This window comes from Grampus griseus (genome assembly GCF_964374135.1).
Source record: "Grampus griseus genome assembly, chromosome: 7".
Classification (NCBI taxonomy): Eukaryota; Metazoa; Chordata; class Mammalia; order Artiodactyla; family Delphinidae; genus Grampus; species Grampus griseus.
In genome coordinates, this window is record NC_139001.1 from 110,203,082 (window position 1) to 110,215,348 (window position 12,267).

The 12,267-nt window shown below is 55.0% G+C and overlaps 1 protein-coding gene across 1 annotated transcript; it reads right to left on the reverse strand.

Moving 5' to 3' along the window:
* Positions 1 to 3,504: 3,504 nt before the first annotated feature.
* LOC309825054 (creatine kinase U-type, mitochondrial-like) lies at positions 3,505 to 5,007 on the reverse strand (the record flags this gene model as incomplete). The annotated part of the gene is made up of 1 exon (XM_082658401.1): positions 3,505 to 5,007. The coding sequence occupies one exon, from the start codon at positions 5,005 to 5,007 to the stop codon at positions 3,757 to 3,759; it is 1,251 nt and encodes a 416-aa protein (XP_082514527.1). The 3' UTR covers positions 3,505 to 3,756.
* Between the last annotated feature and the right edge of the window lie 7,260 nt (positions 5,008 to 12,267).

Sequence of the window (12,267 nt, forward strand, 5' to 3'; positions counted from 1 at the left end):
TTTCTCTAACTGTACACTCAAAAATCAGTTTCGGAATGCCAAAAGAGCCTCATCTTGGCCATTTCAGGATGGGATTCCCTTTAATTCCTAATTAAGTAAGCTTGCAAATATCACTGCTTTATGTGTTATATGTAAAGTCAGCTGGCATTCCCATAGGTGGCTGTCTGTCCAGGAGACGTTTGGCCTTTGAGGCACAATTTCCCATTATTAATTTGGTAGTCTAATTCAGATATGAGGTATGATCTGAACACATTTCTGAGGACAGATATGTGCTGCTAAGTCTCCCTCCCCAAGGGGTGACTTTTGGGTCAGTTTGGCTCTTTTACGTGTTTCGGTCTCTCCCTCTAATAGTCTAGAACCACTGTGGCTGCTTGGAGTGCTAGGTTATCAGCCTCTGTTGCACACCCCCATCCGCATCCCGGGAACAGCCGCATTTACTTAATAGCTGTAGTGGTGTTAGGGAAACCACTGACCGAAACCGCCCGCCCTGGCCAGGCCTGTTAGTAACCACTTGCGTGAGTTCTCTTACAACAGGAGGTCCTGGTAAGGAACGTGGAACTAAACAAGCTACCACCAACCACAAGAATTCAGGAAAGGTCAAAAGGAGAGAGGAGACGCCACTCCATATGTCCTACCAACTTCCCAGAATCCTCCTCGCTGGAATCCACTGTGGCTGAGCGATGCGTGCGCCACCAGGAAGGACCCGGAGTCAGACCAAATATGGGCTAAGCAAGGTGATTGGCCAGAGACAACCTGGAAACTAACCCTATTACCGTAAAACCCGAGACTGCGAGCCACGTGGTAGAGCAGTTCTCCCGGGTTCCCTTACCCTGCTGCTCTCTGCCTGGGCACCCCTTCCCAGGAAGGTCTTTTGCTTTGTCTGCACATGTGTCTCCACGGAGAGTCCATTTCTGAGTATTAGACAAGACCCCACTCTTGGGCCCTGGAAGGGGTCCTGCTTCCTGCAACAGTGCAGTTCCCTGTAGGACTACTGCATGTCACAGGATTAATCCTCAGACAGTTCTGCTAAGTCCTCAGTTGCCTGAGAGCCCTGTTTGGCCAGAAGGAGCAGATGTCCCTTTTTCTTTGGAGCTGAATAAGTCAACCTCTCATTTCACTAGCAAACAGTTTGTTCAGACCATATATCAACTTAAAAAAAAAAATTAAGCCAAGTTTAACAAAACCCTAGCCACCCATGTTTCCCTGGGCCTCCTGCCCAGATCCCCCTAGGTCCCTGCCTAGGAAACGCACTGGTGCCCCTTAAGACTCCAAGTATTAAGCAAAAACAGTTTGAATAAAAATTTTTAGGATCATCACTTAAAAACAATGAGATCCAGGTATCAGGTGAACTCATCAGAATATCTGGGAGTACTGAGAAGCTGGTGGGGCTTAAAGGGTAGTTTCCAGGTGTCCTTTGGTGGGTATCTCTGATGTCTTGCTGACTACACCATGTGAATGTTGATGAAAAATTAATTAATAGTCAATCTAAGAAGGAAGTAGAAAATTATATTCTAATCAATCTGACGATTATAACCTGGGAGACAGTCTTTCAGAAAGCTCTAAGGACTGTTCTGCCCATTAGAGGTCAAAGTGAAGCCATGCACCTCAGATTGGCACTCGAACCCACGTGCCGGGACTTGAACCCGGCCAAAACCCACCGTCTTCCAACTGAGATCACACACCTGGTCTCAGGACTTGATGAAGCTCAGGTTCTTGATGTCTCATAGCAGCAAGAATTCAGTGAGAGACAAAGTGATAGGTAAGAAGTGGATTTCTTTAGAGAGAAACACACTCCACAGACAGAGTGTGGGCCATCTCAGAAGGTGAAAAAGGCACCAGGGTATGGGGTTGTCAGTTTTTACAGGGCTGGGTAATTTCATAGGCTAATGGGTGGGAGGAGCATTCCAGCTATTTCGGGAAGGGGCAGGGATTTCCAGGAACTGGGCCACTGCCCACTTTTTGGCCCTTCTCTTTGGCCATGGAACTGTCATGGCGCCTGTGGGTGTGTCATTTAGCTTGCTGATGTGTTAACAGTGAGTGTAAACTGCGGCTCAAGGTCTAGTGGAAGTTGACTTGGACCTGTTTGGTTCTAATCAGTTTATGTCATGTCGTCAGGCTATGTCATTCCTTTAAAGTTTGTGCCCTGCTCCCTTCCCTCCTGTTTCAGAAGCACAGTTATAAACATTTCTGAGGCAAAGGGTTATACATCAAATGACGTATTGACGGTTTTTACAATCCCGATCTGCATGTACAAATCGAGTTCTGGGTCATCATGACCCCTTGCAGGATTAAGAAGGAATGTTATCTCCTAAGGAGGTCTGGTTACTGCAGATGAACCATATATACTAAAGGGGAGGGAGGAGGTCCAAACAGGCAGAGAAAAATTTTATGTTTCAATTCTTTTTGTCTTGCCATAATATATGAATTTTATTTCATCAGTGTTTGATTGTCTTTTCTCATTCAGGTTGTGGTTTTCTTGGTTCTTGGTGTGACGGATAATTTTTCTATTGTTTCCTGATATTTTGTCTATTATGTTAGGAGACTCTGTGTTCTGTATCGTCTTTTATTTTAGCAGGCAGTCACCCTGTTTGGGTTCAGTTTGCTGTCTACTATTGTCAGTTGTGGCTCCGATGAAACTTCAGAGCCTTTGCACCGCTGCTTTGGTCTGCTCGACTTATCTTGTGCTACTGACTCTCCCTCTGCTTCCTGCTGGTGCTGTCTGGGGTGTGGGAGGAGTTTTCCAAGGCCAGGCTACCCAGGGTTTCTTGGTGGGGAGGGGAGTGATGCCACCACTCTACTGCTGCCCCCTGGATGTCCAGGTGTCTCCGGGGGAGCAGAGTCTTGGGCCCAGGGGGACAAAAGGGCTTCCCAGACCAGACCACTTGCTGTAGCAGGGCCCTTACTTACCCGCCCAGGTGTTTCTGGTCAGGGAAGGACAAAGAGCTTTCTGGACTAGGCTGCCTGTGGTGACCTCTCTTGCTGGCCCTGCCTACCACCCGCCCTAGTGTCTCTCAGTGGAGAAGGGAGTCTCAGGCTCGGAAGGGAAAAGAACGCTGCCACTGACACTTATTTCTGATGGTCTCCCAACTGATCAATCTTTTTTTGTTTGTTTGTTTTTTGTTTTTTGCGGTACGCGGGCCTCTCACTCTTGTGGCCTCTCCCGTTGCGGAGCAGAGGCTCCGGATGCGCAGGCTCAGCGGCCATGGCTCACAGGCCCAGCTGCTCCGCGGCATGTGGGATCTTCCTGGACTGGGGCACGAACCTGTGTCCCTGCATCGGCAGGCGGACTCTCAACCACTGCGCCACCAGGGAAGCCCTCAACTGATCAATCTTGCTGGTGGTGTTGGGCTTATCTAATGGTGTGTGTGTGTGTGTGTGTGTGTGTGTGTGTGTGTGTGTGTGTGAGTGTGTGTGGAGGTGGGGGAAGGGGACCTCTGATGGATCCAGGGGAGGAGTAAGCCCACCTGGGCTGCCTTCCTTTGCTAGGTTGGAGGTTGGGAAATACTGGGCCTGGACCTCCTTCTTCTGTTGGGTCAGGGGATGCAAGACTTCCTGCCACTGTGCTGTTCCTTGATCCTGGAGTCCCAAACCAACTCACCTTCTTTTTTTTTTTTTTTTTTTTTTTTGCGTAGCCAGTAGTCTTTACTAGGACAGAGGGAGTGAGGGGGGAAAGGGAGGATCCAGAGTAAGGAGAATGGGCCACTGTTAGAATGGCAGAGGTCCTGGGAGTCTTGAGTCATCTGCTGGGGATGGGAGTTAATGCTTGTTGGGGAGAGGCGGAGGGACGCGGATATCCTGGCCTCTCTCCAGACGCCGTTCACAGTCAATCAAATAGTTTACTCCATCGATGACCAGCTGCACCAGCTCCACCTCTGACTTGCCCAGTCGGTCCAAATTAGAGATGTCAATGATGCCGCCTGTGGCAGCTGTGTCCACTCCTCCAGTCCCACGTTTTTGGAGTCTTAGGTTCTCTAGGATCTTTGGGAAGCGGCTATCTTTGCTTAGCAGGGGCAGTTTGACGTGCACTCCCGCCCGAAGTCCAGTGCCTAGGTTAGATGGACAGGTCAAGATGTATCCCAAACGCTCATTCCACATGAACTCCCAGCCACGCTCCTGGATCAGCCGCTCCACCTCTTTGAGGCCTCGGCAGAATCTTTCAAACACTTTCTTCATGTTGCCACCCTTCTCCATGGAGATGACCCGTGTATGATCCTCCTCATTCACCCAGATCAAGAAGCTCTTCTCATTGTTGTGCCAGATTCCACGAGCATCTGGCCAGTCTCGAGCCATTCCTGCTGCGGTCAATAATGGGGACACAGGTTTATCAAACAGGAAGTGGTCATCAATTAGCTGCTGCTGCTCAGCCTCTGTCATCTCACTGAGCCGATAGTAGCGTCCAGCCAGGTCACCCTTCAGGCCACTCAGTGCCTCCACCACAACACGCTCCACCTCTCGTCGCTCTGCCCGGGTGCAGGCTGGAGGCAGGCTGAGACCCCGGATACTTCGGCCGGTTCTGACTCTTGTGGACAATACATACCTCTCATCAAAGTAGCCAGAACGGATCTTGCTGGCATCCAGGTCAGTGGTATGTTTCATCGTCTGGGGGTTATATCCATTGTGTCGCTCTTGGATCACAGGGTCAAACAGCTCAGCAAATACCTCATAGGTCTCCTCATCACCAGCTACCACGCCCACAGTCTTGATGAAGGGGTGGCCAGGGTTGTCCACGCCAGTCTGGATACATTGATCTAGCGTCCAACCAGTGGGTGTGGTCTTGTCGCAGAGCCGGGCATAGACTGCTGGGGTCAGGTGACTGGCCATGCAGTTGTTGTGCTTTCGGAGGTCTGGGTACTCAGCACTCGGGGGATACAGCCTCCGTCGTTCGCCGGCGGCTCGAACAGTTTCCGAGCGGAGAAGAAACCCAGCGGCTAGAGACCCAGCTCCAGCCAAAGCCAGGAGTCTGAGCCCCGGGCGGGCAGACAGGAGACGAGAGAAGGGACCAGCCATGGCTTGAGGGTCTGGTTACGGAATCCCGGAGTAGGAGCTGGCTCAGGGCAGGAACCGGGAGGGAGGATGCAAACAGGCTGACTGAGAGCCGGAGGTGGGTGCGAGGCTGGAGCCGAAATGGAGGGAGGCTGGAGCTGGAGTGGAAGCCGGTGCCGACCAGGCTGCAGGAGAGGCGCGATGAGCTAGCGGCGGTCGGGCGCAGGAGAGCCAACTCACCTTCTTACCTTTCTTTTCTTTAAAGAGATCTCCTTTGGTATTTCGTCTACTACACCATTTCCAGGGTCCACGATGAACTTAGAGGGAACAGAGAAAATGGGTTTGCACCAGAAGTCAGGAGCCAGGATTTTAATCGAGAAGTTTCAGGAAGATCGATTTTTCACCCCAGGATACATCCTCACCTCTTGGAGCTCCAGGTGCCTGAGATATCTCCATTAAATGCCATTACCTTTGTTCCAGTATCGTCTTGCTGGGGCCCTGTCATAAACACACGTACCAAGGGCCATTTAAAGAGGCAGCAGGGTGGAGGGCTGAGTCGGCCGAGGAGACAAATGATGTGACTTCCGTTCTAGTCGTGCTTCCAATTGTGTGGCCTTGGACAACAAATTCCACGCTCACCTCTGCGTCTCAGTTTCTTTATCTACAAAATGGAAGAAGGGGTTTGGGGTTGAACAAGACAAGGGAGCCCTGAAAACCCTTATAGTGATGATGTCCTAGGACTCATGCTTCCCACGTGTGCCCTGTGTGAGTGATGCTACGTGGTGCCTCTGTGCAAAGAATGCTTTTCTTAGGGAGTGCAAGGCTGGGGGTGCCAGGACCGGGCCCGTGGGCAAGGCAGGAGGGGGAGCACGCAGGAGCTGTCCACTGTGCTGGACTTGATTGAGTCCAGGGCCCCTGAGCAGCTGTGCCCAGGGCTATCCCTTGGGATTCGGGGTGAGGGTGGGGGAGGGGAAGGAACTTGCCCACTGGTTCCTGTGCGCTGCTGGGTAAAATTTTGTCCAGGGTATTAACCCCTGGTTCCTCCCTGTGTATGTGGATGCCATGGCCTCCCTGGGGATGCCAGCAACGAGTCCCGGCAAGGGCGGGAGCGTGCACTTAATGTTCATCTGTGTGGAGTATGTCAGAGAACACACGGATTCGGGACAGAGACAGGTGAGGCCTGGAGGATTTGGAGTGACACCTGGGCCATCTCTCCTCTCAGTGTCAGTGGTACCTGTTCCTTCCTTTCCTCACCGACTCAGCTGAGCACATGCAAAGCATCGTGCCTTGTACAGATGACTTGATTATTATTGGTCTGTTTCTTCAACATCTGGGCACATATGAACCTTTTTCTAATGGACGTGAAGGCTCGGAGCACCTGGCTCCCAGGTCCCCCTGCGGGGTTGGAGTTGGGGCTTCCTGCCCCTGTAACACAGGTGGAGGCTTCCCTGCACATCGCGGCCTCCTCTGCACATGGCTGGTCTGGGAGCCACATGTCTAGACGAGCCCTGGCAGCTCACAGATGCAGGGGTCCTAGCACTTCTGTGCTGATGGAGCACCCTGCCAGGGGTCCCCTAAGAGGGCTGCATAGGCAGATGTGGCGTCTGTCGCCCCCTCTCTTCTGCCCTGAGATGCCTGGGGCAGGGACCATGGTGGGCTCAGTTCTAATGTGCTCGTCACCACCCGTACGTAGGCAGTTACTTTGTGAGGATTTGCTCAGTGAACTGCTTTCTGTACTACGGTGCCTGAAAGATCACTGTTAGCACATAGTTCTTCCTGGAATTCAGAGGTGTTCCCCTTAGTCGCGGGCTGGGGGATGACTGCTGACACAAAAACCAGTGCAGGCGGGTGACAAGGACGGGGCTGTCGAGAAAATCCCAGAATCAGCATCAGAGGATAGACATTTGCCTGATAACTGCTCCAACCGTAGGAAGTCAGGAAAAACCTTTTTTTTTTTTTGGCTTTTGCCTTTTTCTCCTTTTTCTTCTGGCAAGTGGTAGTGATTCAGGCTATGGTTCCAATTAGGACATATGGTGAAATTAACGAATCTCTTCCACTGTTCGATGTTGGCCAAATTTAGTAAAGAGAGGATGTGAACTTCTCCTTGATGATAATCATGCCGGCAGCTGTCATCTCCCCAGGCACCTGCTAGGTGTCAGATCGTGGCCTGTGCTGTCATCCTCGCAACCATGCTGAGGGTGGGTGTTATTACCTGATGTCACCTGTTCTGTGTGGGGTCTGGAAATTCTTTTGTTCACCTAGGAGGTGGAGCCTGGGTCATCTCCGTTGCTCTGAAACCCGGCCATCGATGAGCCTTGTGTGAGCAGGTAGGTGCTCTCAGGGAGGGTGTGGAGAGGTGAGGCTGGAGGCTGGTGCCCCAGGGAGTGGAAACCTGGCTGGTGAGGTGAGACAGGGCCCTGGGATGCAGAGGACGTGGGGAGACTGGCATCAGCCTGGTCCCCAGGCAGACCTTTATCCTTGGGCCATTTGGGGCCCTGGGGACTGTCACCCTTCTGGGCGCAGAACCTCTATCCCAGGCTGTCCAGCGCTTGGAGTTATGGGCTCCACCTCGGAAGTGGAATTTGGAGAACCTGGGCTGTGTTTTATCCTGGGTCAAGTCCCTGGGATGGCATGGGGCAGGCACCAGGGGCCGGAAGCTGTGTGGGGCCCCGGGAGAGGGAATGGGGAGACGTGAGGTGTGTGCCCCCCGGCCTCACCAGAGGACGCCAGGCCTAGTGGCCCTGCCCTGCTCCACTGTGGCCGCAGACAGGGCTACCTCCTCTCCAGCCTGACGCTTTAGCAGGAAATGACATCTCTATGGACTGCCCTTTTATGACATGGAGGTCACCAATTCCAGGCACGAGTCGGGGGTGGGGGGCAGAGCTGGAAAGGCCCCCTTAGGGCTGAGGCCAGCTGGTGGGCCCAGCACTCAGGCTGGCATCACACAAGTTCTAAGATCTTCCAGTTTTTCAAGGGAAGCCAGAAATCTAGATTTTATGTGTTATCTCCTGAGTTGTAAAAATTGATAACTGATTTAAGAGACACAGAAAAGCCACAGTAGGGCTGAACGATTTGCTAGCTGGATGTCCTGTGGGTGCACCTCTGGGGTGGAGGCCGCGAATTATGAAGCCAAATCTCTAGAGGAGGAAAGGGGGTGTCGGCGTTGGACCAGCGCTGCGCCCTCGCACCCACGTCCCCCGTCTCCTTCCTTCTCTGCCGCTGCCCCCCACCTGGGACAAGCCTGGCGCACGGTGATGTCCAGCCAGTCATTCCTGAGGAGGTGATGCCTCTTCGTGTGTTCTCCATGACTGTCCCCCAGGGGTCCACAGCTTTGTGCTGTGGTGACATTGTGTGTGTAACTAAGTGTGAGAGTCTGTGAGTGTGATTGTATGTGAGCGTGTGACGTATGCATGTGTGTGATGTGTGTGGGTGTGATCGGTATGTGTATGGATGTGTGAGGGCGATTATGTATCTGTGAGTGTGTTGATGTGCATGAGTACGTGTGATTAAGAGTGTGCAAATGAGGGAGAGCGTGTGTGTGGGCAGGTGTGAGTGTGGGTGAGAGTCTGGCATTGCTCTGCCTGCTGGGCGCCGTTGCTCCGATGTCCCCCTCCGGCTGAGCAGAACCTACCATTCCAGGCTGCTGGTTCCCCGGGCTCCTCTCCAGGCCGCTTTCCCCACCTCTGCTGTGGGACTTGGGCCTGGCTCCCAGCATCTCTGCCCAGATTACCTGCTGCTGGAACACTGGGCCACCACACAGAGGCCTGGCGGCCCTGCAGGGGAGGCCCTGAGACCAGGATGGGAGTGGCAGCGCCTGGGCGTGGACATCCTGGACCAGCTGCGCTTCAAGCTGGGCACTGCAGAGCAAGCCCGGTCAGGGTCATGCAGAGCAGAAGGGTCACCCAGCCGAGTTCTGTCCCCACACGGAGAGAGGACGGGCCTCTATAAGCCAAGGAGGGAGGCCCGGGATGGAGCCTTCCCTCACAGCCTCAGACGGAACCAGCCCTGCCGACACCTTGAGTTTGGACTTCTGGCCTCCAGAACGGTGAGGTAATAATGTCTGTTGCTGAAGCCTCCCGGTCGGTGGCACTCTGTTATGGCAGCCCTAGCAGACGAGTACACCGGTGTGTGCGTGCTGTCACAGTCACACCCGCGGGGGTGGCCACGGCTTGCGCTGGCCTGCACTCCTGGGCCTCCTGTTTGGATACCCATCCACTCACCACCACGTAGTGAGAGATAATAAACTGTGTTGCCCTAAGCCACTAAGTCTTGGGATGGTTTGTAAAACAGCAATGGGTAAGCAGAGTAATCAATGCCTTGATATTTCCCAAATGGTAATGTGTCATGTTTGGTAAAAGCTTTCTTTCATGCTGCTTCAGTTTAGGACAAACTATGTCAGCAAACTATGACAATTAAAGAAAAAAAAAAAAGAAAAAGCAGCAGCCCAAATCCCAGGGAGACCCACGGTAGCTCATTCATTTGGATTCGGTTCTAATGATGATGACTTATTTTCCCTTGTTAGCAACATCCCTGGTAACTGAGCCTTGGCTCAAAACTCGATGTGTTACTTTAGAGCCCAGAGCAGGCAGTGAGCTGCCTCATGATGGACGACAGGGTTGCCGGGGTTCTGGCTGCTTCTGGGCTAGCCCCCAGCACTCCGCTCTTGCCTCCGGGGAGGAGGGCCGTGGGGAGCAGCGACCAGTGGCTCCCGTGGCCCGCAGCCTGTGCAGAGGCACACAGAGCCCCCAGCGGGTTCCCTGCTGTCCTCAGGCCAGGCCTTCCTTGATGCAGCGAAACAGCACAAGTCCACGAGGACTTGGTGCCGTGGGCTGGACTGCATCTCTCCACTCACATGCTGGGGTCCTAACCCCCAGCACCTCAGTATGTGACCTTATTCGGATATAGGGCCCTTATGGAGACAGTCAACTTAGAATGAGTTCATGGGGTGGGCCCTGATCCAATGGGACTGCACTCCTTGTAAGAAGAGGAGATGGGACACAGACATGCACAGAGGGAGGACCCCGTGGAGACATGGGGAGAGGACGGGCCTCTATAAGCCAAGGAGGGAGGCCTGGGATGGAGAGGGAGACCTTGTGCTGGCCTGCACTCCTGGGCCTCCTGTTTGGATACCCCTCCACTCACCAGCACAGCATCCCCGTGGCCTCACTGAGGCGGGATCCTCAAGCCCTTCCCTTGACCGTCTTCCTTCCAAGCTGATGCCCACAGCCCCACCTGCACTCATCCCAGTGACCCTTTACAGCACTGGTGGGGTTCCGCTCTTTGTGGCATCATTAATGTGAGGCGGGGTTGTCCCACAATTGGGCCAACCAGGAGTGACCCTCCAGCTGGGTCCTTGGGCCCTCCACTTCTGTGTCTCACGGATGAGAAATCCCCAAGGTGGGACAACCCGGTACCTTCTAAGTCAAAGCTCCACTAGCAGCTCTCCGTGGCCTGTCCCCAAGCTGTCTCTGACCTTGCACATTTGGACCCAGGGGACCTATTCTTCATTTGCTCCGGCCAGGCTCCCCAGGGCACAGTTGTCCTGCCTGCGAAGGCTGAAGCCAAGGCTGAGGCAGGATCAGGGCGCCTGGGTGGGGGGCAATCTCAGAGGGGTCGCAGCACGAAGCCTTGTAGGGCTCTGAGCAGGCCTTGAGGACTGCAGTGGTGGCGAGCAGCTGGCAGAGGGCCAAGGCTGCAGGAAGGAGAGTGTGGGGAAAGGAAGGCGTGGGGAAAGGAAGGCGCGGCGAGGGTTAGGAACCGGGCTTGGCAGTGCTGTGGTGGACACTGGTTCACAGGGGAGCAGGCAGTGAGCCCCAGGGGAAGAGATGGGCAGGTGCAGGACACAGACCGGAGAGGTCTGCTGCCTCTCACTGTGCCCAGCTGCCTCGGGAAGCACCTTGGCGGCATCCCTGGGAATCATGAGGCTTGTACACTGGCATCCTGGAACCAGGCTCAGAGAGAGTCTACTGGGCTGGACAGTTTTTAGAGAATGACCTTGGGATAGAGTAGGCAGAGAGAAGTGGGCCAGCCAGCAGGCCACCTGCTAGCCTGGAGTGGCCTTCAGAGATGTCCCACGGCGGGCCGAGATGGCCAGGCCCTTATGATCCTGCCTCAACCAGCCACTGGACCAGGCTGCCTGGGAGGGCGTGGCCTCTGCAGCTGGGATGCGCCCCTCCCACCCCCGCGGTGGCTGACAGCATCTCCTAGTGACCATTCGGGCTTTCCTGTCTTTGCCTCCCACCCTAGCAGCCCTCTCCCCACCTTCTATCCCCCAGTAAGCAGGGATCCCCAGGGGACATCCTACCGCTGTTGGCAACTGGGTCCCCAGTTCTTGTCTGGCATGTGCTGCCTTTGCCTGGAAGAGGGGCTGTGCCCAGAGGTGCCTGTGAGCTGTGTGGGTCCAGCTCTTTGGTGATGTCATGTGTTCAGTGATGTCACAGGAGTCATGGGTTCTGCGGGCCCCGCCCGGCGCCCCATGAGCACGGCCCCACCCACTGGGCTCTACCTGCCCCGGGGCTACTCCGCGCTTGGTCACCTGTGGCCGGTGGCCATGTCTTCCACCCAGCCCTTGGTGCTGGCCCCAAGGCCCTGGTCCTCCGCCTGTCACACCTGTGGTGATTGCGCTGTCCCCCGCCCCTTCCTGAGGGCATCTGTTGCCCCAGGTCCCTGTGGTCAGGGCTGCTCCTCTCCCCCGGCCTGAGCCAGGAGCCCAGAGGAGGGTGCTTGGACCAGGAAACCTATCTGGGGCTGACTAGTCACCTAGGCCCCAGGGGAAGCCACAAGGGCCTGAGCTGGGCCAGTCAGGTTCCCCAAATGGGGACAGTGTGAAGTGGGGAAGTCAGCGGAAACTGTGGCCAGGGAGGGGCCAGGAGGGAGCTTCACGCTGCTGGCAGGCAGCTGGTCAGGAGAGGAGAAGGGGGCGGTGAGGAGAGGTGCAGAGAGGCAGAGACCCCGTGGGAGGGAGCGCTGACTCAGGGAGCCCCACCTCCCGGGGCCTGAGGCCTTAGTGACATGACACGAGGCAGCCTGGTTCCTGCCTCAGCTGTTCTGGCTGGATGTGCTTTGAGGAAGGGCGTCCCAGACCTCTCCCCAGGGGCAGGCACGGCGCCCCAGGCCTGCAGGGGCAGCGAGGGCTCCATCCCGGGGAGGCGCCGCTCTCCCCGCTGTATGTTCGTTTCCAGACTGGTCACCAAGTCGTCGTCAGGTATGTTTCACAGACAAGCAGTGTGAGGCCGGCCTGGGCCAGCCCTGCCTGGCGGGTGTGGGGGGCAGAGGGAGCGAGGG